Genomic DNA, 26619 nt, shown 5'->3' with positions numbered 1-26619 from the left:
TCTGCATGCACTGCCAGCTCGGGGAGCCGGCAGAGCCTTGGGGTCCCAGGCCCGGGGCCTTAGTTTCCTTGTGGCGGTTTGCAGCAACCGACTTCTATGCCTACCACAGCGGAGCTACCCTGCAGCAGGGCGGGGTGGGGGTGTGTGTGGGAGATTCCGTGCGCAGGCGCATGCAAGACAGGGACGGCCCGGGACTGTGAACTTGAACCGTAGGGCATGATGGGAGTTGTAGTTCGGGAGCCTCTGGCGCGCAGGCGCAGTGCGCCTCCGTGCTGGGCGTTCTGGCCTTTGTCCGCAGGGCTGCGGAAGGTGAAGCCCGAGACTGAGCGAGCGTGGGTGTGGGGGCAGGGGCAGGTGCAGGTGGGGCCCCTAGCATGCGGCTGCTGGACTACGGAGGCGCGGGTGAGTGGATGTGCTGCAGGAGTTCAGAGTACGCTGGTTCGTGGCCGCAGCTGTGCGTGAGTGTGCGTGTGTCAGGGCGCGTGAGTGTGCATGCGCGTGATTGCACTCGTGCGTGGCCGTGCACACGTGCACTTGCCCGTCCGCCCTTGGGCACGTGTGTGAGTGTGCGTGGGTTGCACCGGTGAGTGCCTGTGCACCAGTGCGTGTGCGTGGTATCCCCACCGCACTTGGGGGGTGAGTCTGTCCGTGCGGGCTTACGTGTGAGCGAGTGTGCAAGGAGGCTCTGCCTCGAATGTGTGTGAGCCACGGAGGGAGCTTGAGCATCCTTCGGGAGCAGCCCCAGGCCGTGCCCCCTCGTAGTCGGGGGCTTAGAATGAAACTCGTTCCAGCTCTGCCTTAAGACCGACCTCACCATACGGTCTCTCCTCCAGACCCCCGCCCCCCAGGCCCAGGCTGGGCTTTGACAGTCTCCCCTTCTTCCCCCCACCCCGGGGATCTTCACCCCGGCTGGGTAGCGCCCAGCAGCTGGCGGGGGTGGGGAGAGGGGAAGATGGGGGCCTGGGGAGGGGTCTGGAGCTCAGATCTGCAGCTGGGGCGGGGTGGGGTTGGGGGATTGGGGTGGGGCATCCCAGGGGTGGGAAACTCGGGCTGTCTGGGGAGGAAAGGGAGGGAGGGCAGGGAGGCACCTGAGGAGGGAGGGGAGGAGCCTGGAGCTGAGAGGGCGGCAGCTGGGGCGGGAAGCCCAGGTGTGGGGAGCTCCATCTGTCTGGGGAGGAATGGGGGGGAGGGTGGAGAGGCACCTGGGGAGGGAGGGGAGGAGCCTGGAGCTGAGAGGGCGGCAGCTGGGGCGGGAAGCCCAGGTGTTAGAGGAGGAATGGTGGGGTGGGGGTGGGGGGGTCTGGAGCTGAGAGTGCTGCAGCTGGGGCGGGGGGGGGGAGGGAGTGGGGAGCCTGGGTTGTCTGGGGAGAGGCGCCTGGGGCTAGGTGTGTGGCTGGAGGACTGGGCAGGGGTAGCCCGACCCGCGTCGGGCAGGAGCCTGGGGAAGGGGAGGTTGCTAGCTCCCACTGGAGGGAGCCTCCCAGCCGCTGCCCGCCAGGCGGGGTTGGGGGGCTCTCAGGGTCTCGGGATCCGTTTCGTCGTTGCCCCCGGGGAACTGGCAGCCTCCTCCTCCTCGTGCCCCGGGCTCTTCCTTCTGAACCCTGCGCTCAGCCCTCCCCTCTGCCACTGACCTATGTATTTTTTCTTTTCTGGATCCTGGGTCCCGATCGTATTATTGTAGACTTCAAGTGGCCCAAGTGTCCTTTCCCTCGAGCCTGCCAAGACCCCCGGGCGATCGCTGCTTTCTTATCACTTCTGTTTTAAGGATGAAGCAGCCGGGCCCCAGAGAGTCCGAGAGCTGAGGATTCCTGGGCAGGTGGTCCTGCCGCCCCCAGCCGCAGCCCACCCTGCCGTCCCTCCTTCCACCCCTGGGTTAAGAAGCCCCGCAGTCCAGAAGAATAAGCTGGGAGTATTGTGACTGCTGCTCCCTAGCGTCCGTGTGTGTGTGTGGATGGGGCTTCTGGCCAGCCCCAGCACCCCTTCCAGGGAGCCCAGCTGAGGGGATCCATTCTCTCCCAGCACTGAAGGATGGGTCTGTTTTCTCCACTCACCCTCTGACGTTTTGATTAGAAGAATCTCCAGGATGTGCAGCTGCTGGGGCAGCGCTTCCCCCTTGTTTCCTGCAGAGTCGGGCACACAGTGGGTTTCACTACATCTTTTTCCAATGAAGGAAACTCTTTCGGGGCTGTTTTGTTTGCCCTGGGCCCCTGGCATATGACTGGAGCTTGGGGGCCCTCCTGTTGCCCCCGTCCCCTCTCTGGTGCCCTTTTCTGCTGGGGAGGCAGTGATCTGAGCCCGGGAGTAGAGGGAGGCCCCATCCCAAGTGACCTCGCTTTGGCACCCCCAGGTCCCAGCTCTGCAGCAAGAAGGGAGTGAAGACAGCTGGCTCTGACCCCTTGCCCAGAGCTCCAGGCTTGAGGAAGGGAGCCACGGACCATCCTGGCCGGGGGTTCTGGCCAAGGAGCCGGCGAGCATGGACCGCTTCTTCCTGATGCTCGAGGGGAGAGGTGAGAGCCTGGGACCTGGGGCTGGCAAGGGAGGCCGGGGCAGGGGAGAGAGGTAAGGAAAAACCCTGGGCAAGAGTCCTCTCTCTAAATTCTGTGTCTTTTTCTGTTCTCTCAACTCCTGGCTCAGTGAACAGTTATGAAGCACCTACTGCGGGCTCAACACTGTGCTAGGCCCTGGGGGTACAAAGATGAAGGTGACCGTTCCCTGCCCTCAAGGGGCTTCCCTTCTGCTGGGGAGGGGGCAGCTCTGGTTAAGATCCAGGACAGAGCTGCCTGTGGGAAAGACATTGGCAGATTTCTGCCCATCTCTCTGTGCTCAAGGAACCCGAGCCCAGCTCCCCATCCTCCCACTTTTACTGTATGTATTTGGGGAATCCCCAGCTCATATGGAAATCCCCTGCAGCCACCCAGTACCTGGACCACAGTGGACATGCCACAGATACTTCAGGGATCCCGACTGGTCCTGCCCAAGGGATGGAAATGTTCTTTTCCACTATCTGTGGGAAGGAGAACTTCAGGGAAGCCTCATTTCGCTGGTGCCAGTGGTGGAGAAAGTAGCTATATGCATTAGAGGACGGAGCAGCAGGACATGGGACAGCCAGGGAGGAGTCAGGGGCCTAGCAGCACAGAACACTTAATAAATTCTCAGAGACTGCTCTCTTGATTGGATGGGGAACATGGCACCCTCTAGACCAGCCCAGCGTCCTGGTCGGTCCACACACCTGGAGAGTTGGTTTGGGTGCCATAGCTTGGGAAGGAGGTTGATAAGTGTAAGAGGGGCAGCCAGGATGGACAGCGGGAGCCTTGGCGAGCACATGATGAGAAGAACTATTGGGGAAAATGGGAGCGTTTGGTCTGGAGAAGAGAGGATTGTAGAGAGACACAGGCTACGTGGCTTCATGCATTTGAAAGCGAGTCCCACGGAAGACGGGTTTTGCTCATTCTGCTTGGGCCTCACCCATGGCTCCTGCCTTTGCCTCCAGTCCGCCTGGTCTCCCCTCTTAGGCTCCTCGAGGGCAGGGCAGTTTTCATTCTTTGTGCCAGAATCCTGAACCCCTTGCCCAGTGCTGGGCACAGAGCAGCTCCTCAATAAACGATTACTGATGTGTTGATAGAGCAGTGGGTGCGCAGGCAGACTGGCCTCTCCAGGAAGGATGGGCCGTGGGTGGGGCTGGCCACCTGGGTGGGCATCGGGTTCTCCCCGGGTGAATGGCTTCTAGCGGCTTGTAGAGGAGAATCTTCTTCATGTACAGGTGGGGTCACGGGTTCGAGGCTTGTGTGAACTTAGAAAGACGTCTGCAGTAGAGGGCCTCAGAGAGCTGGGTCTCTGTTCATGGATCTTTCCACGACTTGGATGAGGGCATTGTGGTGGGCCTGTCAGTTTTGTATACGGCAGAGCTAACATAGCGAATGACAGTTGGGATCCGAGAAGCCAGTCAGTCAGCAAGCATTTCTTAAGCACCTACTGTGTGCTAGCCCTGTCCTAAGTAGAAGGGGGAGGGCATACAAAGACTGACTGGGGACAGCTCCTGCCCTCACGGGTTTACAGTCTGATGGGGAGATAACCTAGGGACAGATAAGAGCAAATGGTGTCATGGGGAGGAGAATGGGAAGAACTTCCTGCAGAAGGGGGGTTGCAAACATTTCTTAAGTACTTAGTGCCAGATTTGAGTTAAGTCGGGAAGGGAAACTGGCGGCTGGAAGTGAGGGGGGAGGGCCTTTCAGTCCGGGCGCAGCTGGTGAAAATGCCTGGAGTGGAGGTGGAGGGTGGGTCGTGTTGGGGACTAAGGTGTAAGAGACTGGGGGGGTGGGCACTGGGTCCTGAAGGGCTTAGAATGCCCAGCAGGATTTAGTCTGTGGGGCTGGAGTGTTTTGAGTGGGGGAGTGAGGGGGCTGGACCTGCTTAGTGGAGGACGGAATGCAATGAGGAGGGATTTGAGGCAGGGAGGACCGCCCCCGCCCCAAAGCTATTGCCACAGTCTAGGGGTCAGGTGATGAGGGCCGAGTCAGAGGCTACAGGGGAGAACATGAGATGTGCTCTGTTCGGAAGGTCCAGTCAACAGGCTTGGCCACAGCTCGGGCGTGGGGGGTGAGGGAGAGGGAGACTTGAGATGAAGTCTGAGTGGCAAGCCCAGGGCGCTGGCGCCTTGGCTTTAACAGGGAATAAGGGAGAGTCCATTCTGGCCACGGTGTTCACTAATAGGTCACTGCAGACACAAGACTAGCTAGTGGTCTTGTGGGCCTAGAAGTACCTTAGGGACCCCTCCTCGAAATACTGTTTTTAATGCATAAGGTGCACAGGATTGCAAAGGAAACCAATCATACATTGACATACAGTTAGCAGATTTTGTTTTACCAGGTTCACCCCTGGGCTCTGTGGTCCCTTCCACCTGTGAGCTGTCATTCAGACAGGCAGAGGTGAGTCAGGAGGGAGTCCTGACATGGGGGACAGGAGGTAGAAAAGGGGGTACTGATGTCTTCTGCGGATTTGCCAAGCCCACCAACTGCACCTTTAATTTGATTAAAATGTGTCACAGCCATTAGTGACCATGCGCCCTTTGAGTCGGGCTGTGCCCCCGCACTGTCTGCTAGCCCTCATCACTCCCTCTCCCTGAGCCTTGTCAGTGGCTTTGCTGAAGTCCGGGTAACTCTGCCTGGCACAATGCCCGGATTTACCTGCCTGGGAAGCGTGCTGAGGAGGAGGATGTGGTTAGCTCATCCTGACCTGTTTTTGATGATGCTGCAACGGCTTCTGCCGTTTCCTCCACTAACCACTGGCCCTCCCTCGAGGGTTCTCAGGCCAGCCCGCACACCTGTCATTTGTACACTTGCCTCCTCTCTTCAAAGACAGTCTCACCAGTATTTGCCTTTTCCCATCCTGCCATCCCCTGCCTCCATCCCCCAGAGCCCAGACAGTCGTTCAGCTTTGGTACCCGGGGATGGAGTCCATCTGGGCCTGCATGTTGGGACTCCACCAGGGCACTGAGTTGCTCTCGCAGTTTCTCCCCATTGATTGGGGTAAGAGGTTCTCTGTTTTCGCTGGTCTGCCTCTTCCACACTTTGAGTGGTCAGGAGGTTACGGGATCCTGAGCTGGACGGGCTCCCAGAGGCCATTGGGCCCAGCCCCGTCACTGTACAGACAAGGAATCTGAGGCCCAGGAGGTCACGGGGTCACGGGATCCTGAGCTGGACAGGCTCTCAGAGGCCATCGGGCCCAGCCCAGTCACAGCATTTTGAGCCTTTGATGAATAGCGTATCTGAGCCCAGTTTTTCCCCTCTCGCCCTCCTGGCTATGCCCTCGGAAGCCTGGACGGGAGTTGGGGGGCTGTGGACAGATGTTCTCTCTTGTGACTTGTCTCTCTTTCCTCAGGCCTGCCTTCCCAAGAGTTTGCCATTTCCAAAGAATGGAGGATAGAGGAGGAGGAGGGAGAAGAGGAAGGAATGGCCTCGAGACTCCTGACAGCCATGGCCCAGGTGAGTCAAGGGTCCTTCTTTGAAACCTCACTGTGTCCAGTGATAAGCTCCAGGCTTTGCTTCTTTTGGGGCCTGGGGCGATGCTGGGGGCCTTCAGAAGCAGGCAAGACTGTGTGTGTGTGAATGTGTGTATGTGTAGTGTGCGTGTGCACACGTGTGTGTGCGCGGACCTGTGATTTCATCCAGATAGGGGGCTCCCTCTGAGCTCGAGGACACACACTGATAACTCTCCTGCTCCTGGGGCCCCATGGGAGCACAAGTGACTTGTCCTAGGCCACACAGCTGGGCTGTGTCAGAGGCAAGGTTTGGACCCCCTGTGTTTGGCTCTGTGGACACCACCGTGCACTTAAGTTTGATCAGACCCTTATGTGAACATGAAAACCACTTCTCTCCTTAGAAAGGGGAGGACTCCCTGTCCCCTCCCACGCCCACACACTTCCAGGTTTGGAGTTGCCTGTGGTTTGCGTTGGTCCAGGCTTAGCTGGGATGGCGGGGACTGTTGGCTTTTTGCTTCTGTAGCTGAGCCCCTGACTGAGGGCCTGGCACACAGCAGGTGCCTAATGAATGCTGTGCTGAATTAAATTCAGTTCTCTTGGTGCGACACAGAACGCCCTTAGCCTCGCCTTAGGATGGACAGCCGGCCAAGGCTTGTCCAGGAACGCTGGGCCCGTCAAAGCAGGCGAGCCCCGTTAAGGCAGCCCTTCAGCCCCACTTCTTTGGGAGCTGGAGCATCTGGTCTCTCCTTAGCCACTTGTAAGAAGGAAAGCCGGCACAGGGGTCCAGGAGGCTGAAGGCACCATGACAGTGTTGTTGGGGTGTGGGGGGGAGGGGTGGCCAAAGAGCCACCAATCAGCACCTATCCTGTGTGCTGGGTGCTGTGTGAAGTACTGGGGTGCAAAAAGAGGCAAAAGGCAGCCCCTGCCCTCAAGAAACTTACCATCTAATGGGAGCCAGCAGGCACACGGAGGCATTCATTCGTCAACCCAGGTTAAGAAATGCCCAGGCAGTGAGTCGGGCCTACGGGTGAGTGATGGTGGCTCTACTCCCCCCTCCCCACTTTAATTCTTTGTTGCAAGGGAGGGAGGGAAGCAGGGGAGGGGGGAAGCAGAGGAGAGGCAGGGGAGGGGGGAGAGGTGGGGGGGAAGCAGGAGGGGGAAGGCGGGGGGGGGGGGGGGGGGGGAGGCTGTTCATTCACATCTGTTCAGAAAGGAAGGGATGGTGAAAACAAGAGGTCCCTAAGTGTGTCTGTTTTTTAAACCACGTGCAGAGGAAGGAAGCCAGGGCAGGTAACCACTGAAGACAAAAGGGGGCAGGCGCATTCCTGCAAGCTCAGACGGCAAAGAGCGCTCCAGAAAACAGAGTGTGTTCATTTTATGTATCTTTATACAACCACCTAGATTTGCTTGTTGTTCAGTCGCATCTGACTCTTTGTGTCCCCATTTGGGGTTTTCTTGGCAAAGACACTGGAATGGTTTGCCATTTCCTTCTCCAAGAAAGGGAAAGTCCTACCAAGTGCGCCCAGGTTCTTTGTTTCTGAAAAAAGGTTACTAGGAACTCACACCTTCATGCTTTCGGCAGTTCAGAACCAACCTTATGCTGAAATAGTCCTCCTCCCCATTTTGATAATTAAGCTTCTTCCTCTGGTTTTTATTGAGTTGGGTCTGACTCTTTGTGATCCCATTTGGGGTTTTCCTGGCAGAGATACTGGAGCGGTTTGCCATTGCCTTCTCCAGTTCATTTTTCAGATGAGGAAACTGAGTCAAACAGGGTAAAGTGACTTGCCCAGGGTCACACAGCTAGGAAGTATCTGAGGCCAGATTTGAACTCAGGGAGCTGAGGCTTCCTGACTACTGCCCAGTGGTCTTTGCACTATGGCGCCCCCAGCCACCCATTTGCATAGTAACAGTTAATTTCAGTGCCTGGAATATGGTAAGGTTTTTCAGCCCTTGGAGGCAGATCCCCAGCAAGATGCCTTTTCCGCAGTCATAGTGGTTGCTCCTTGACTGCTTCCCAAATTTCTTGATATTCCTCAAGAAATACCTTCTTGTATTCCAGCATACTAATGTGACGGGTGGTGCGGCTGAGGAGCTCCTAAGACCAGCCTCTGGCACCCACTGGCCACAGGACCCTTCAGTGCCCGAGGAATCTCTGCCTCTAATTGTTGGAGCGTGTACCATGGGAGAGGGAATGTTCCCACCGGGAGTTCCCTGGGTAGTTGCTTTGTTAACATACCACATTCCCCTCTGGCTGCATGTGGAGGGGATTTTCAGGTTTCTTGTAATTACCGATTTAACAGCACGGTGAAAATCTTTGAACAGAGGTCGCTTTTCATTTGGGGTAGCACTTTCAGGATCTGTAACCAGCAGTGGTTTGTCAGAGAATGATTGGTTTTGTAACTTTATGAATTACCAGATTTCTTTCCAAAAAGATTGTGACTTTGTGACTTCTCCAGCCATGGATGAGCATGCGTGTTTTTGTACCACCCCATCAATGCTGACTTTAGTTGCTGTTCATTATATTTGCCACTTGGATGTCTGTGGGGTGGTACCCTCATATTTTTTTTAATTTGCACCTCTGGTTTTTAGTGATAGAGTATTTCTTCCTAGTGATTATGAATGATCTAAATTTAAGTTATTCATCTTTTTTGACCATTTTTCCATTATGGACTGGGAGGTATCACTGGGCCTTTTTAAATCGTTTTTATTGATGTCTTTTGTTTTTATGTTACAGTTTTTTGGGAGGAAAAAAACAACCAAATACCTTTGCCTTCGTGGATTTGATATGTGTGAAAGGTTTTTAATTTTATAAAAATAGTCAAGATTGTTTTATTCTTTGTGTTCTCCTCTATCCCTTGTTTAGAATTCTCCCATCACCGTAGTTGTGAAAGGGAGGTGAGTGCGTTCTCTTCGCACTTTTAGAAAATTCAGGACGCTTACCCATTTGGAGTTCACTGGGCTCTAACTGGAGCTTGTCAGCAGTTTCCGTGCAGTCAAACATCAAGTTTTTGTTGTAGTTGTATTTCCCTAACCTTTTTCTCTTCAATTTTTTGCGGGTTATTGTACAGAATTTTTTATTTTGATAGAATCAGGCATTCTTCTTCTTAATAATTTTATTGGTTAAATGCAAACAAAACCCTCCTCCAAATCAGGACAAAGACATCATTGCATGTGCTTCTTGCTTCTCTTAATAGCTATTTTATGCTAGTCTGTTGGCCAGCTGGAGTTCATTGGCAAACATCACGTTACACGAGGTCCTAAGTATCATTGCCACCATGTTAGCCACCAAATTTCCAAAGGATTTTACTCAATCTCAGTTTTTTCTCTTCTATAGTTTTAACAAACACTCATCTTTTTATAAACATTTAGTTGACTATTGGGAGTGTGTATTCTACCCAGTTGATCTGCCTCTGTTTGGGTTTTTGCCCAATCCCCTATAGTTTTTAGGGTAACAGCCTTGTGATATCATCCAAAGCCTGTAAGTATAAGGCCACACTTATTCCATGTGCCTCTGAATTTATTTTTCTGTCTTGTTTTATTTGTCATTCTCAGTTCTTTAAAAAAAAAAATTCATTGATGTCTTTTTTATGTCATTTCCATGTGTATCTGCTTCCCCACCCTGGGAGCTATCCCTTATAACAAATAATAAAAAAGAGGTGGGTCGGGAGGCAGTTCGACGAAAGTAGCCAGCACATTTCCTTGGTTGCATAGCATTTGCAGTATTCCACACCTGTAACCCCGATTTCTTTAGCTGAGGAAGGGAGATGTATCCTCTTGTTGCTCAGTAGCAAAGCTTCGTCATAAGAACAGAGCCTTGGAGGTTTTGTGGTGGTTTTTCATTCATTCGTATTGTTGCTATTTGACATTGTATGTACTGTTTTCTTGGTTCTGCTTACTTAATTTGCATCAGTTCACATAAGTCGTCCATGCTTCTTGAGTCATCTGTGTTGCCACAGTCATAGTTTGTACTGTTTTCTTAGTTCTGCTTACTTAATTTGCATCGGATGCCTTCCATACTTCTCTGAATTTCTCTAGGCACCAGTTATTGTGATAAAGTGAAACTCCATGACATTTACAAATCACAATGTAGCGATTCTCCAGTCAATGGTATCAAATATAAAACATGCTGCTAAGAGTATGGAGTATGAATTATAAGAAGACATAGATGTTAAAACAGTAGTGAAAGGAGATTTTAATATTCCTCTCTCAGTTTTGGTGAATCTAACAAAGATAAAGAAAAGGGAAAACACAGAATTGAACAAATTGCTGGAGAAACTAGAGGTAAAATGGCATCTCCTAAACAGAACTGCTAAGAATATATGTACTTCTCAGAATCTTCTTTCACCCCATGAACTTTTTTTTTAACTGACCTTCTATTAGGGCCCAGAGATATTGCAGACAAATAGTGACCGCATCCTTTGTAGACCACAGTACAATAAAGCCAGAATGAGTTCATGGCTCCACAGGGCCATGGGGAGACTTAACAGTGAAGTCCCGACCAATGAGTGGGTCAAAGGACAAATAATAGAAGCAGTAATTGTGTGAAAGAAAATAATCATGATAAAACAACGGACCAAACTTTTGGGGATTCAGCCAAAGCAGTCCTCAGGGGAAAATTACATCCCCCCCAAGGAGAGGATTAATGAATTGAATATGAGTTTGAAAAAATTAAGAAGGTGACAAACTGGGTAACAAACCCAAAGTGATAGAGAGGTGATTTTCTTCTTTTGTCCTCCGTGTCATTTTGCGGGATGTGATTGGCGTCGGGCTGATGTGCACTGTTCAATGAGCAGGGTTGGTAATGATCGATTTGTAGTTCTTTGGCTATCCTTTGTCCACTCCTCCGTGGAGGCGCTCCCCCCTCCCCTCCACCGCATGGTTTTTTTATATTCATTTTAATAGGATGTTTTTATCTAATTCTGGAGGCAGTGGATGGAAAGCTGCCCTTGAAGCTGGGAGGTCTTGGGTTCATATCCTGTTTCTGATACATGCTGGCTCTTTGACCCTGGGCTCTTGGCCTTGGTCAGTTGCAGAGAAAGTGTCCCCCTCCCTACCCCGCTGGTAGAAATGGTTTCCTTGACCTTCAGAACCACAGGCCCAGCCCTGGGTGTGTTATTGGTATTGCAATAAATCTGCAGCTTGATTTGGTAGGTTGTAAATGGAGTTCCTTTTTTAAAAAAACCTTTGTTGCTACTAAATCAGCATGTGGGCTGGTCTTACACCCTGGCTAGGTGGCGCCATAGTACACAGAGCACTAGGCCAGGAGTCAGGAAGATGAGTCTTCTGAGTTCCAGTCCAGCCTCAGACACTAACTAGCTGGGTGACCCTGGGCAAGTCATTTAACCCTGCTTGCCTCAGTTTCCTCATCTGCAAAATGAGCTGGAGAAGGAAATTATAAACCATTCCAGCATCTTTGCCAAGAAAACCCCAAATGGGGTCACAGGGAGCCAGACACATCTGAAAAAGACTGAACAGCAGCAAATCTTTTATCCTAATATAATCATTTTTTCTGTAGTTAGCCTCCTAGAGGCAGTGTGGTATTAGCGGATAGGAAGCAGCATTGAAGTCAGGAGGACCTGGATTCAGGTCCTGCCTCTGACACTTAGTGACCTCTCGGGGCCCCCAGGCCACTCTCTGGGACCAGAAGTTGTGCAGAGGAGGGAGTTTCTCCATCCCCCTGGGGATGAAATCCTGGGTCCAAACAAAAAACAGGCTCCTGAGCCATGAGCAAGAGCCCCCTTGATTCAGGTCTTATTCTTGCAGTAAAGTGTGAATCCGTCACCCTCAGGTGTCCTGTGTCAAATGGAAGCCCAAATGCTGGATGTGGTCAGTATGCTGCTACTGGCAAAGGGAGTCCGCTCTATATCTTCCAGAATGCCTGTCTGATATATGAGGGGCGGCTAAGGGAGGGGGAGGGAACAAGCATTTATAGAGCTCCTACTGTGTGCCAGCCACTGTGCTAAATACTTTATGAATATCACCTCATGCGATGCTCCCACCTGCCCTCCGAGGTTGGTGTGATTAATATAGATTATACTATTATTATCAATAATATCATTACACTTGAGGAAACTGAGTAAGACAGAGGTTAAGTGACTCGTCCAGGGTCACACACATGTAACCAGAATGGCCTTTGTTTTCTTTGAGTGACTCAGTTTGTCTCAGTTTGTCTCAGTGAGCTTTACTAGGTGCTAAGCCCCAGGCCCAAACCCCATTAGGTGTTAACGTAATCCATGTGGATGTGAACCTCCCAGGATCCTAAGGGGAGGGGCCAACTCAAGAAGCAATCACCAGAGCCTGAGCTCTGGTGATTCAGATGATGTCTGATATCTGAAGCCCTATAAGAAGGGAGGACAGAGCCATTTGTGCGGGGCTCTGGAGATGGTGTTGATGAGGAGACTCCGGGCAGCTGTAGTAAGGAGCCCTCCAGCTTGTAAACCCGGATGTTGAAACTTTGTTGAACTCTGGTAACTATCTGTTGGGACTTGAATCCGACAAAGTCTGTTGATGTCTGTAATTTGTTTGCATTTTGTTTTGAAGTTCAGGGTGCTGGTTTTTTTCCCCTGAACTAACTGAATGATATTTGAATTAAAAGTAAGCTCGTCAACCCCTTCACCTTGCTTTCCTTAATTAAGCAGATTGAAAGAACCTGTGCTGTTGGCAGCTTTCTGGGTGCTGGCTGTGGGTGAATCTTATACCCCACAGAAGCTGCCAGCCGGGTTGTTGACACAACACATCAGGGCCAGTAAGTGTCTGAGGCTGGATTTGATACAGCATTGCCAGTACTTAGTGGAAGAGAAGTCATGATAAGTGGGTATTTTTGTTTTCTTGCCATTTTTAGTGGGAATCCCTCTAGTGTTTCTCAGAACACATAATGTTGGCTTTTATTTTCACATGGATACTCCTTATCACACTGAATCCCCTCTGTTAATTCCTTTTGTTTTTAAATATTTTATTATTATAAATTTAATAATACTCAAGAGAAATGTAAATAATTAAAACGGGGAATCTCGTTTTTTAAAAATCTAGGCCTGTGATTTCATTTGTATGAAGAACTTCCAGTACGGAAATGCCTTCTACCAACCTGGATCAGTAATTCACTCATCCGTAGTTTAGAGTCTTAGAGAGTTAACTCCCTGGAACGCTAAGAGATGAGGCGAAGGAACTTGCCCTAGGTGACTGTAGCAACGTGTGTCAGAGGCAGTACTTGAAGCCGAGCTTTCCAGACTCCAAGGCTGCCACCCCCACTTCCTGCCTCTCAGATCTCCAAAACAAAATCTTAAAATGCAAACTGCCTTTTTCTTGGGAAAATGACGATACGGAAAAAAAAAAATGTGAAAATAGAAAATGGGGGATAAGGACCGACAGCCAGTTTGATCCATTGGTCTCAGGTATAGAAGGTCCCCAGCACATTGTCTGGGTTGTTTGTGGCGACTTTAGGAGAGGGAAAGGACAAGGCACAGGTTCAGAGGACCCAGATAGGTTGCAGTCTGCACCGTTGGAGTGAATGCCCACAGAAATCATAGATCCTGAAGTATCAAGGACTGTATTTATTCTGCATTGTTCCCTTCTGGTTCTCTATGTGTATTTATAAAGGTCTGTTTGTTTTGTTTGGGCTTCTGCAGGTTTAGTGTCAGTATGAGTTTCTCCAAATTTTTTTTTTTTGTTTTTTATGTAGTATAGTTTTTGTAGCTAATCTTAACATTTACAGACCCCTTGTGTAGTAAATGCCTTGGGAATACATAGGGGTATCATGATGTAGGGTGTGAGAAATGCCTCACACCAAACTTCTACCTGCTCCTGTCTTGTCACCTTATTAATTCTATCACCAGGCACTAAGGTTATCAAGGTATGTTTTGATATTATACCATAAATTCCTAAAATGCGAAACCTGTAATTAATACTTAGCTCTGAGCCCCCACCCAGTGAACCAGTGAAATCTCTTCCCATAAGCTTCTTTCTCTTTCTCCATTTCAAACCCTGATCCCACAGGCTTAGACAAACATCGATGTTAACTGCCTGTGTAATTTATTAGCAGTCACAATCAATATAAAGACAGATAAATATTAATTCTGTGTATTGACTCTGAGAAAGGTCAACCAGAATCACCCCTGTGCTCTTGAAAAGCAGAGAAAAAAATGGTTGTTGTCCACTAGAATTTTCTCACCCCTGCCTGGCTTGCAACTGCTGACTCCCCCAAGGTACTGGAACTGATGGCCATCATTTCAGGCCCCTTGGGATGGTGGTTACAGTCTCTCAGTAGGTCTACATAGAATGGCTCCTCCACAGAGTTAGTGTTAAAAACTCAGTTCTCTCCGAAGGTCTCTCACGCTCTCCAACAAGACAACTCCAACTCTCAAGTGTCCTCAAGCAAAAAGATCTTAGCTCTCTCTCCCCATCTCCCATGGATGCTCTCAAAGATGACCAGTCACTCCCCAACACTTGTTCTGTCCTGGTGATTAACTGTGGCCTCTCATAGATGGTTTCTCCATGACTTCTCCTTCAAAGACACCCATGAAGATCAGTCTCCAAGATGCTAATGGTTGTTGTTTGTTGTTGTTTATCCCTTAAAGATAAAGTCCTCACGACCATAGGCTCAGTGAGCATTTCCTTAAGCTGGGGTCCTGTTTAGACTCCCTCTGATTTCGGTCTCTGCTTTTAATCTGGGCAAGATACTTGCAGGAAGAAAACTCTCCACCGATTAGTTGACTGTCAGTGAGAGGTTCTGGGCTCTGTCCATGGTCACGGGCAGAACTTGACCTTGGGTCTTCCTGAGTCTGGGCTGGAGTCCTTTTTTTTCCTCACTGTTACCAACAAAGCAGCCACTAAACCTTGCAGGTGATCAGGCCTTTTTTTATTTTAATTGCCTCCTTAAGCTAGAATCTCTAGGTGAGGCTCTCTGCTGCGAAGGACGTAATCAGTCTTGTGATCGTTGATCAGGTCTCTTATTGGATTTCCTTCTGAGGTTGGGCCAGCTCACCTTACGCATATGGGCCTGGGCCTGGGCCGCACCGCCCAAATGGAGCTTTATCACTTGGGCCCGTTTTTTGCCAAGTTGAGGGGAGTAAATTATCATCTTAAATTAGAGTGGTTTCATTTCTGTTTCCCTGATTATTAGATCGTTTGGACAGAGGTATTTATTCATCATCTGTATTTGAAGTGAAATGGCTACAAGCCAGAGGGAACCCTGGAGATCTCTGGTCCAGGGATTCTTCACCTTTCTTGGGCCCCAGACCCATTGGACAGTCTGGGGAAGTCTAGGGCTAGACTCCTGCTCAGAACCACATCTTTAAATGCAGAAAATAAAACACAAAGAATTACAAAGGAAACCAGGAATATTGCTCTAAAGATGTGATTTCCCCCTCCTCTCCATGGATTTCCTGAATTCTATCTACAGACCTTGGATCCAGAACCCCTAATATAGTGTACACACACACACACACACACACACACACGTATATATACACATACACACACACACCTACACACATATACATACACATATGCACACATACATACGTACACATATATGCACATACATAAATACACATCCCTCATTTCACCGGCAGGACAAAGGAAGTTGAAGTGACTTTTCGTAAGGTCACGTAGGTTGTAAGGAGACAAGCCGGGCTTCAGCCTTAAATCCTGTGAGTGAGCTCAGGTCTCCAAATTCAGCATGTTCTGTTTGTCATCACGGCTGTTTTCCTAACGAGGTAGGGGGTGTGAAGTTCCTTGCAAACCTTCGGGTGCGTGTGTTCATCCCTGCCCCCCTCGGGTCTCTGGTCTGGTGCCTTCCTGCGCAGTTGGATGCCTTGGCCTTGGCCTTGGCCTCTTCTGCCCCAGCCAACTCAGCCAGATAAATGTGGCTTTTCTTTATGAAGCTCGGTTGTTCGTTAGTCAGTGCGTAAATGAGATCCCTGAGAGTCTCATTTTGGACAATAATTTTAAATAGACTTTTTTTTTGTGTTTGTTCTTAGAATCCTACAGTCATAGATCTAGACCTGGAAAAGGCCTCATTTTACAGATGAGGAAACCGAGACCCACAGAGGCATCACGGTCCATGGATCATAGTCAGGGGACCTGAGTTCACACCCCAGCTTGCTTGCTATGCCACCCTGGGTCAGTCTGTGTGCCTCAGTCTCCTCACGTGTAAAGTGAAGCAGTTGGGATAGATGGTCTCTGGAGTCCCGTGATTGGTGACTGGTCCAGGGTCACCTGGAGAGTAAGCAGGACTCTGACTCCGAAGGGGAGAGGGCACTCTCTGCCTTTGTGGGCCCTTTCTTAAACCTTCACATTTCAGTTCATAGGGCTATAGATCATGACCCTGCATGGAGAGCTGGGGGACCTCAGGGGCCACCGAGTCTAAGGAGGTGGAGAGACTTGCCCAGGGCAGGATTTGAACCCAGGTCTTCCCGCCTGCCGTGCCTTTTCCCCACCCCGACACAGCCTCTCTGTCTTCTGTGGTGTCTGACATGATCTGTGCTGCCGCAGCCTCACGTCTCAGGGGCATCCTCACTTACCCGAGGTTCGTGTTGACATCACCGGTTACAGACCGGATGAACGAAACCCTTTGGATGCATGGTGGCAGTCAGGTCTCACAGTGGCTGTCACCGTCACTGTTAGATAGCGTTTTTCTTTAGTAATTCTTTATTGGTCATTCTGCCAGATGCTAATAGAACACGTTTGGTTTAGTCTCTCTGTGATTGAGCCAGCTTTATCCACACCACTCCACACAACATTCCTGTCTTCTGCTCTTAGTGATGCAGGTTTCTGTAATCTGGCACACCTCCCTGGGGGTGTCGCTTTGAGTAAAGGAGGGGAAACTGAGTCACAGAAGCAGCCATACTTAGGCCAGGGCCCTCCCAAGCAACAGAGCAAATCAGTGAAGGCATCATACAGCTTTCTTCCTCTGTCACATCTGTTCTCCCCTGGCCACCCCCCAGCCCTCATCACCTTGCTTCTGGCCTGTTGCAGTAGCCTGCTGGGGGTCTCCCTGCCCACGTCTAACACTATGCCCTGTACCCCCTGGCTGCCTTGTGTGTGTGGGAGTCAAGTGTGACAATGAGGAGGTGAGCTGGGGTGGCTGGGAAGGTGGCGGGCCCCAATGGTAATGGGAAGTTTGGAAGAAGGAGGTTTGGGGGGCAGGAAGACGATGGGCCTGTTTGAGAACCTGCAGGACAGGAGCTCAGGAGAGAGATGAAGGCTGGACCCAGTGACCTGGGAATCACCTGCATAGACATGGGACGGGAACAGATGAGATCACCAAGAACATAGAGCAAAGAGAAACTGGCCCAGGAGAGAGCCGTGGGGGGATCCCCACTACTAGTGCACGAGATATGGACGGGGAAAGGACAGAAAAGCTTGAGGAGGAGCAGTGGTCAGATACGGAGGAGGAGGACCAGGGGAAGCCAGTGCCCCCAGGACCTGGCAAGTAGAAGGTGGTCATCCGCATTTGGGGGAAGAGACAGAGAGCTGGGTCACGTTACTGGTTGGTGCTGGGGAGAACTCACTTGAGGTACCCCTCATGGGGTCCTGCTTTCCAAGCCCACCTGCCCACTCTGGGGTGATGGGCAGTGGGCGGTGACTGCTCCAGTGTCAGCCATTAGGAATGCGTGCCTGCAGTCACTGCTGATGCCAGTGCTGTAGATCTAACCCCAGGACGGAAGCCGGGCATGCTCATTGTCTGGTCTGGGGCAGTACAAGTAAAGCGTGCCGTTTGTTGAGGGCACACCCACACAGGTAAGCAAGGATGGCCCCCTTTGCCCTGCTGGATCTGTGCAGCTGCTCTCCGAGAGACCCCTGCCTCCCTCTACAGCCCGCTGGTCTCCCTTGTTCCGGAGATGGCCGGTGAGGGGAGCAGTCTCCGGCTGAGCAGGGATGTGCTTGATGTTTCAGCGTCCTGTGACGTTTCGGGACGTGGCCGTGCACTTCACCTGCGAGGAGTGGAGCCACCTGGATCCCGCCCAGAGGGCCCTGTACAGGGAGGTGATGCTGGAGACCTTTGAGAACCTCGTGTCCCTGGGTAAGCACCGCTTGGGGAAGGCAGGGCCGGGGTGGGGGGACTGCGCAGAAACACTGGAGCAGACGGGAGTTTCCAGAGTCTCAGGGCCCATAGACTTCACGGTGACCACAGCCTCAGCAGCAGTAGTAACTAGGGTTTGTACCGAAGCCATTGCTTTTTCTCACAGCAGCCTTGGAGGTAGCTGCCGCCATTATCTGTATTTTATAGAAGAGGAAACTGAGGCAGCTCATGGGCCTCGCCCAGGGCCAGCCAGCTAAGTGAGTGCCTGAGGAAGGATCTGAACTTGTGTCTTTGGCCTGAGGTCTAGCGCCCTCTCTTCTGTGCTGCCTCTAGAATACCTCTGCTCCCTGTTCCAGGGGGAAAGATCTTTGCTTAGTGGAAAAGGATTTTCCATCTTGTGCTTGGCCCCAAGGCTGCACCTCCCAACTCTGCCCCCCAAGTCAGTGATTCTTCCCTCGGGTGTGCAGAGCGGACTGGTACCCTGCTCTTAGCGTGCTCCTCCTCCACCCTCAGAATGCAGAGCAGAGGGTCTCTCCAAGGGCCTGGGACCACCCTGGATATCTTCGGCATGCTCTCCATTCCCTAATGAGAAAGAAGGACTTAGGATTGAACCCTGAGATGCTCTGTTCCCAACGTTGCCTTCTTTCTCTCCCCTTGCCCAGGGCTTCCTGTTTCCAAGCCTCAGGTCATCTGCCAGTTGGAGAGAGGAGAAACCCCGTGTCTGCCTGAGACAGAAGTGCCACATCCAGGTGAGTGAGTGAGCAAATGGGCATCCCTGGCTGCAGCCACAGCTCCATGGGCCAGATGTGGGCAGGGGCCTCTCCTCAGCATCACCCCCCTCCCTGTGAGAAGCCCTTGCTCCCCTCCGCTGCTCTTCTCCCATCTCTCAGCCACAGACAGAGGTCTTGCTGTCTGTTTGCTTTTCCCCTGAAGAGCTGTCAACACCACTCCTACATACAAGTGCATCTGAGTGATCACACCTGTTACCAACGAAGTGGGTGTATTTAGAGCTCCAGAGCAGATTCCCTTGGCTGGCGGTCTGCTGCTGAGCTCCCAGGGTTGGTCCTAATTGTGCTGGGTTTTAGGGCATTACTTCCCACCTCGGGTTTCTTGGCTCACCTTGAATACGTTGTCCTTGTACTTCTCACTTCTCTGGCATGCCGTTCTGTTCATAAATCACAGCTTACTTATCCCGTCCCCCTCATCCTGCACATGGGGCATGTCTCGTTTTCTGTTGGGACAAAGAATGTTACTAGTTTCCTGATCCAGAGGATGAGGCTGCGGGACAAGATGTTCTTGGAGCCCCCGTTCAGCTCTAGAGCTGGAGTCCTGCTGTCCTTATTTTTAGGCTCATAGATTTTGAGCTGGAGAGGATACGCCCCCTCCTCTCCCCTGACGCAGCCCTGCCCTCACCTGGACTGTTGCAATGCCTGCTGGGAGCCTACCTGCCTCAGGTCTCTCCCCACTCCAGGCTGTCTTCCATTCACCCTCCAGAGGGATTGTCCTAAAATGCACCTACTCAGCAAACTCGGGTGGCTCTGTCATCTCCAGGATCCAATCCCAAATGGTCTGCTTGGCATTCAAGGCCCTTCATCAGCTGCCCCCTCCTTTCTTCCCAGCCTTCTCCCACCTCACTCCCTGGCACATTCTCTTGGATCCGGCCTCCTGGCTGTGCCATGAAGAAGAGCCTCCGTCTCTCAGCTCCGACCGCTGATCACCTGTTAAATCCCAGCTAGAGTCCCACCTTCCACAGAAAACCTTCCCCAAGCCCTTTGAATTCTAGCCCCTGCCCTCTGTTCCTCAAGGGCCTCTTCTTGTATCCCCAGTGGCTGATGGTATGCATGTAACGAATGTTTATTGGTTGATCAATTGACCCCAAAGGTCCTTGAGGCCAACCCCATCATTTCACAAATGAGGAAAAGCCACCAGAGAGGTCAGGGTATTTCAGAGACACCTGCCTGTAGAGCTTGAGGGAGCCCTGAGGCCGGCCGATGAGGAAACGGAGGCACACTGACGTTAGGTGACTTGGTCACACGGCTAGCAAGTGTCTGAGATAGAATTTGAATCCAGATCTTCCCAGCGGTAAATATAGCACTCTCTCAGCTATACCTGCAGCCTCCTGTCTGTCACATTCTCACAGTAGAATCTCAGTCATGGTGGGGTCCTGTCTCCAGACACTGTGCTAAACACTGGGGATCCCAGTACAGTGAATGAAACAGTCCCTGCTCATGAGCAGCTGACCAACTGACATGCTGTTGGAGGAAATGAGCCATGCTTGCTACCCACAAAACCAGAAGACGGCAGGACCTTGTGGCTTTGGGAAAGACAGCTTTCATCCTCTCTTGGGGAGACAAACCCAGGAGCCAGTGGGTCTGGCTTCACTGGGCACCCAGAGAAGTGCCTTCCCATGGGAAATGTGGCCCCAGGACAGGCCTGGGCACAGAGACCCTGTGAATGGCCATGCCGCTGGGCACCAGCCCACAGGATGGAGAGAGAGACGCATGTGGAAATCACTCTTCCAGATCAAGCCCCGCTAGACTTTCTGGTTTTTCAATAAGTTTTTCTTGTTGCCTTTTTTATAACCAGAGTTTCCCCGGCGTTTTTATTGTCAGATCAAAATGTCCCTCCCCTGCCCTCTCCCACAGACCTATCCTGTCCAAGAAACAGGATTATTTTAAGACACAAAAGGAAAAAATTGGCATAACTATGGCACAACCTTTGTGTACCTTCCACCCCTGCAAATGTTTGGGGGGCAGGGGGAAATCTGCCCTTATCTCTTCTTTAGAGGCAGGCTTTTTACAGCATTGACTCTGTGTGTGTGCACATGTGTGTGTGCACATGTGTGTATGAGTGTGTGCATGTGTGTGTATTCTTGTGTGTACATGTGTTTGTTCATGTATGTGTGTGCGTGTGTTCATGTGTGTCTGTCAGTGTTCGTGTGTGTGTGTTTGTGTGTGTGTACTTTCTATTTACATAGTTGGGGTCGTTGTGGATTGTATTTCCTCAGCTCTGCTGACTTTACTTTGCACAAGATCACGTCGATCTTTCCCTATTTTTCTGTATTTGACACGTTGATTCTTGGTTTTTGCCTCTTTTGGTTTATTTTTTTTTCTTTGAAGCCACATAGTGGTTAGAGTGCCTGCCTGGAGATCTGAGTTCAAATCCCATACAGGCAGTAGGACTCTGGGCAGGTCACTTAAGCTCTAAATGTCCCAGGCAACCCTCTAACACAATAAGGTGCCAAGCTGTACTGGCTTAGTTAGTTTCCTTATCCCAGAGTTCCCTACACTGATGAAATCACTTTGTGGTTGTTAGTCAGCTGTTTCTAGTGGCGTCCAACTCTTTGTGACCCCATTTGGGGTTTTCTTGGAGATACTGGAGCAGTTTGCTGTTTCCTTCTCCAGCTCATTTTACAGGTAAGGAAACTGAGGCAAGCAGGCTTAAGCAACTTGCAGAGGGTCACATAGCTAGTGTCTGAGGCCAGATTTGAACTCAGGAAGATGAGTCTTCCTCACTCCAGGCCCATTCCTCTGTGCAGTGTGGCACCACCTCCAATTTACTGTGAATGAAAAGAACTGCTATGAATATTTTTGTATCTATGGGTCCTTTTCTTCCTTCTTTGATCTCTCTGGGGCCTAAATGTAGTGTAGCTGGTAGTGTAACTAGTCGTGGAAAAGCATACAAATGGTTTAGTGTCTTTTGGGACACGGTTCCAAATTTCCTTCCAGAATGGCTGGACCAACTCACAGCTCTACCACCTTACACTCAGGGGGCTGTTTTCCCACAGCCCCTCCAACATGTTGTTTTCCTTTTTCATCTGCTTTGCCAGTGTCATGGACAGGAGACGAACTTCACACTTGCTTTAATTATTAGTGATTTGGGGCATTTTTTCAAATGCCTGTTGATAGCTTTGATTTCATTTAAAACTGTTTGTTTGTTGCCTTTTGACCATTTATCTGCTGGGGAATGGCTTTTTAGTCTTACAAATTTGAACCAATCCCGTACATGCCTTGGATATGAGGCCTTCTCACAGAACCTTACTACAAAGAATTTTTTTTTCCCTAATTGTCCTTTCTAGTTTTAATTACATTAATTTTGTTTGTGAAAAAACTTTTAAATTTCACTGTAATCAAAATTGTCTATTTTGTCTTGTGATACTCACTTTTCTTCCCATCTTCTGAGATTGGGAAGGTCATTCCTTTGTTTCTCCTCTAAATGCTTAGGATGTCCCATTTTATGTCTAAGCCGTTCATCTGTTGGGTGCCCAGACCTAAGTTCTGCTGGGCGGCTTTCTGGTTTTTCTAGCACTTTTAGTCAAAGAGTGAGCCCTTGCCTCCAGGGACTGGGGGTCTTTGGTAGTGATCAGCTCTAGGCTGTTGTGCTAGTCTGATTCTGTACATTATGCACCTTGTCATTTCCACTAACCAACTTCTCTATTTTTTGGGGGGGGGGCGGTGCTGGGCAATTGGGGTTAAGTGACTTGCCCGAGGTCACACAGCTAGTACACATGTCAAGTGTCTGAGGCCGCATTTGAACTCGGATCCTCCTGACTCCAGGGCTGGTGCTGTATTCACTGTGCCACCTAGCTGCCCCCAACTTCTCTATTTCTTAACCAGTACCAATCATTTCAGTGATCATCGCTTTGTGGTATAGTTTGAGATCTGGTATTGTTCCGCCCCTTCTCTTTCTTTTTTTTCATCATTTCCCTGGAATTCTTGACCTTCTGTTTCTCTGGGAGAATTTCGGTTTTTTCCGAGTTCTATTAAAAAAAACAACTGGGAAAATATGAAATTCACCTGTTTCTCCACTCCCCCACCCCTGCCTCCCCAATAGGGCAGTTGGGTGGTGCAGCGGATAGAGCACTGGATAGAGTGAATAGAGACTCATCTTCCTGAGTTCAAAGCTGGCTCTCATGGTCATGAGCTCCAAGATTCCCTTATCTTATCACTCCCCCTGGTCCTTCTACCTTACCCTGGGCCTGGCATCCCCTAACCCTGCTCTTCCTCACCACAACTTCAGCCCTTCCGTTCTTTCCCAGGTCATCATTTTCTTAGCACTTAGACACTCTCCTCCCTTCCCCGTCATGACTCCTTGGTGAGAGACTTCGCTAGATAGTCTTTTTCTCTCAAGCCCCATTCCCCCTTATGATGTTTCTGATCTTGTCCTGCCAAACCTCAACCTTAGATGACTCCCACCACCCACTGCCTTCACTCCTATTCACACGCTGCTGAACCCCGTACTCTTGGTGTAGCGACCCCAGCCTCCTGACTGTTCCGTGAACGAGACCCTTCATCTGTGAACTCCAGGCGTTTTCTCTGGCTATCCTCCATGTTTGGAATGCTCTCTTCTTATCTCTGCCTCATGCCTTCCCTGGCTTTTTTCAAATCCCCACTAAGATGCCGTCTTCTCCAAGAAATCTTTCTCAGTGGCCCTTCATGTTAGCCTTTCATGTGTTGATTATCTCCAGTTTATCCTGTGTATATTATGTTTGAACATCGTCATTTATATGTTGTCTCCCCTCTTAGAGGACGGGGGCTGTCTTTTGCCTTTCTTCGTATCCCCAACACTAAGCACTGCCCAACATACACTAGGTGCTTAATAAATGTGTGCTAACTTGTCTCAACTTCCTTCTTCCTGATACAAGGAACAGTAGATATTGACTCTTTTCATTTCTTTCAGATTCCCTCAATTCAGGGACCAAGTATGAAATAAACGACTGGATTCCAAAGCATGGCCTTTTTATGGGAGCATCATTGAAGGAAAGACCAGCAACCAGGAATGGTCCCTGGAATTCCAAGATGGTAGAAGCTTGGGACCTTGATGTCATGGGAGAGGGGCAGAAAGGCAACCGAGAGATACAATCCAGACAGATAACAGTCACTTCCAGAAAACCTTTGAATAAAGTGAGCTTCCCTGAACGCAATCCAGCTGACAGGAGTTTTAGTCTAGAGTCGATCTATGTTCCACAACAGAGGGTTTCTACGGAGAAAAGTCTTCATAAATATGATACTCTTGTTAAGAGCTTCAAGCAGTTTTCAGACTTAATTGATTGTAATAGACTCTCCTTGGGAAAGAAGCTTTGTAAATATAATAAATCTAGGAATCCTTTTAGTTACCACTCAGACCTTATTCAGTTTCATAAAATATATAATGGTGAAAAGATATATGAATGTAATGAATGTGGGAAAACCTTTGGGAAAAAAGCGTACCTTACTCAGCATCAGAGAATTCATACTGGAGAAAAACCCCATAAATGTAATGTATGTGGGAAAGCCTTCAGTCATAGGGAAAATCTGACTCATCATAAGAGAATTCATACAGGAAAGAAACCCTATCAGTGTAATGAATGTGGCAAAGCCTTCAGTCAGTGGGGAACTCTAACTGCACATCAGAGAATTCATACTGGAGAGAAGCCCTATATATGTAATGAATGTGGAAAAGCCTTTTGCCAAAGAGGAACCCTTAATGTTCATAAAAGAATTCACACTGGAGAGAAACACTTTGAATGCAAAGAGTGTGGGAAAGCCTTTAGCAACAATTCATGCCTTAATCTACATCAGAGAATTCATACTGGAGAAAAACCCTATAAATGTAACGAATGTGGAAAAGACTTCCGACACAGAGCATCATTTATTTATCATAAGAGAATTCATACTGGTGAGAAACCCTTTGAATGTAATGAATGTGGGAGAGCTTTCAGCAAGAAAGGAAATTTTATTGAACATCAGAGAATTCATACTGGAGAGAAACCCTTTATATGCAGCGAATGTGGGAAAGGCTTCATCAACAACACACGTCTTAATCTACATCAGAGATTTCATACAGGAGAGAGACCCCATAAATGTAATGAATGTGGCAAAGCATTCAGGCACAGGGGAAGTCTTAGTGCGCATCGTAGAATTCATACAGGAGAGAGACCGCACAAATGTACTGAATGTTTGAAAGCATTTGGCCAGAGGGGACAGCTTATTAAACATCAGAGAGTTCACGCAAGAGCGAAAGCACACAGTTTTGATGAATTTGGAAGACCCTTCACTCAGTGGGGAAGCCTTGCTGAACAAAAGAGGATCCCTGTAAAAAAACCCTTTGTGTGTAATGAATGTGGGAAAGCCTTTAGCCAGAACTCAAACCTTATTCTACATCAGAGAATTCATACTGGAGAGAAACCTTTTGTGTGTGAAGAATGTGGGAAAGCCTTCAACCAGAAGGGGAACCTTAATGAACATAAGAGAATTCATACTGGAGAGAAGCCTTTTATATGCAATGAATGTGGGAGAGCCTTCAGCCGGAGAGGGCACCTTACAGAACATAAGATAATTCACACCGGAGAGAAACCCTTTGAGTGTAATGAGTGTGGGAGAGCGTTCAGACGGAAGAGACATCTTACCGAACATGTGAAAATCCATACTCGAAAGTAACCCTTGGAATATGATGAGTGTGGGAAAGCCATTAGCCAGAAAATACACCATCATGGACATGGTGAAAATTCATTTGTGGTGAGAATCTCCATCATGTATTAATGTGGAAAAGGCTTCAGGACCCTTAGGAAGCATTGCAGAACTGAAGAAAAACATGAGTAATGGCAAAATAGGGGGGGGGGGGGCTAGTTCATCTCTTACAAGATATCAGAACTTAGCTCCTGACTACTGCAGAGCTGAAAGGGACCTTAGTGATCATCTAATCCAACATCCTCGTTTTCAGAATCAGGAAACGGTGACAGAGATAAAACGGCAGACAGCACTAGTGCTGGTGCTCTGCACCCAAAGGGCTCCCATCCTGCCCCTGCTTGCTCCCTCTGTGACACTGGATGAAGCCCAGGGCTTCCATTTCCTCTTCTGTAAAATGAAGCCATTGGACTTTCTGGCCTCTGGGGTCCCTTCCTGCTCTCAGCCTAGGATACTGTGGCCTGAACCCAGATTCTCTGATTCCAGTTTAAGGGTCTTCCCATTGCACCACATCTGATGCTAAAAGTTGTGCCATTTTTATGGGGAAAATTTCATTACAACTTAGCGTTTGTTAAATGCTAGAGAGTTGAGGCTGCAGTTGGTCACCTGCTCTATCCTGGTTTGGTGCTTTGAGAGGCAGAAACACCTCCAGCCTCTTCCTGTCCCTCCTTACTCCAGAATGCATTTGCTGCCCTCAGGTGGCCTCCATCAGGGCAGCCAGTGGGGTTGGTCTGAAATAGCACCTGGACTGTAATGTTAAAGAAATAGATATATTTTCAATCAAAACCACCAAAATGTTATTTATTTAGTTATTTGTACAGAATTTTCTGTTTTCCTTTTTATGCTACAGTTATTAGCCATCCACAACCAAAAAAAAATCAAAATAAACAAGCATAAAAAATTGTTGTACATTAAATGTATGTTACCTTATCGACTGTTTGTTAAATAAACCAAGCTGTACGCTCGCCCACATCCACAAGATGGTGACTGAAAGACTCTCTGTTTCTCTGGCCCTTTTGGGCCCCTTGGTATTTGGTGTATCTTTCTGAATGTTGCTGTCTTGTACTTAGTTGTAGTCTTTGAATATATATCGTTTTGACTGCTTTCCTTAGTCTGTGTCAGTTTCTATGTCTGCCCACGTTTCTCTGTAGTCTTGCTATCTGTGACTTCTTGTG

At 49.5% G+C, this 26619-nt stretch overlaps 1 protein-coding gene across 1 annotated transcript; it reads left to right on the top strand.

Moving 5' to 3' along the window:
- The first annotated feature begins 252 nt into the window (after positions 1-252).
- Positions 253-26360, top strand: LOC118835585 (zinc finger protein 2 homolog). Its single transcript, XM_036742783.1, has 6 exons — positions 253-402; positions 2348-2507; positions 5878-5981; positions 17873-17999; positions 18662-18748; positions 23679-26360. The coding sequence occupies exons 2-6, from the start codon at positions 2474-2476 to the stop codon at positions 25415-25417; spliced, it is 2091 nt and encodes a 696-aa protein (XP_036598678.1). The 5' UTR covers positions 253-402; positions 2348-2473; the 3' UTR covers positions 25418-26360.
- The last annotated feature ends 259 nt before the right edge of the window (positions 26361-26619 follow it).

The sequence above is a fragment of the Trichosurus vulpecula genome, chromosome 2 (genome assembly GCF_011100635.1).
Source record: "Trichosurus vulpecula isolate mTriVul1 chromosome 2, mTriVul1.pri, whole genome shotgun sequence".
In the NCBI taxonomy this organism is placed as follows: domain Eukaryota; kingdom Metazoa; phylum Chordata; class Mammalia; order Diprotodontia; family Phalangeridae; genus Trichosurus; species Trichosurus vulpecula.
The sequence above is the reverse complement of the archived record's forward strand: the minus strand, read 5'-3'. Positions and strand labels throughout refer to the sequence as shown.

Coding starts and splice junctions, on each gene's coding strand:
- LOC118835585 (XM_036742783.1), top strand. CDS start 2,474: ATGGACCGCTTCTTCCTGATGCTCGAGGGGAGAG. Junction 5,982..17,872: donor TCCTGACAGCCATGGCCCAG/GTGAGTCAAGGG, acceptor TTGATGTTTCAG/CGTCCTGTGACGTTTCGGGA. Junction 18,000..18,661: donor TGAGAACCTCGTGTCCCTGG/GTAAGCACCGCT, acceptor CCCCTTGCCCAG/GGCTTCCTGTTTCCAAGCCT.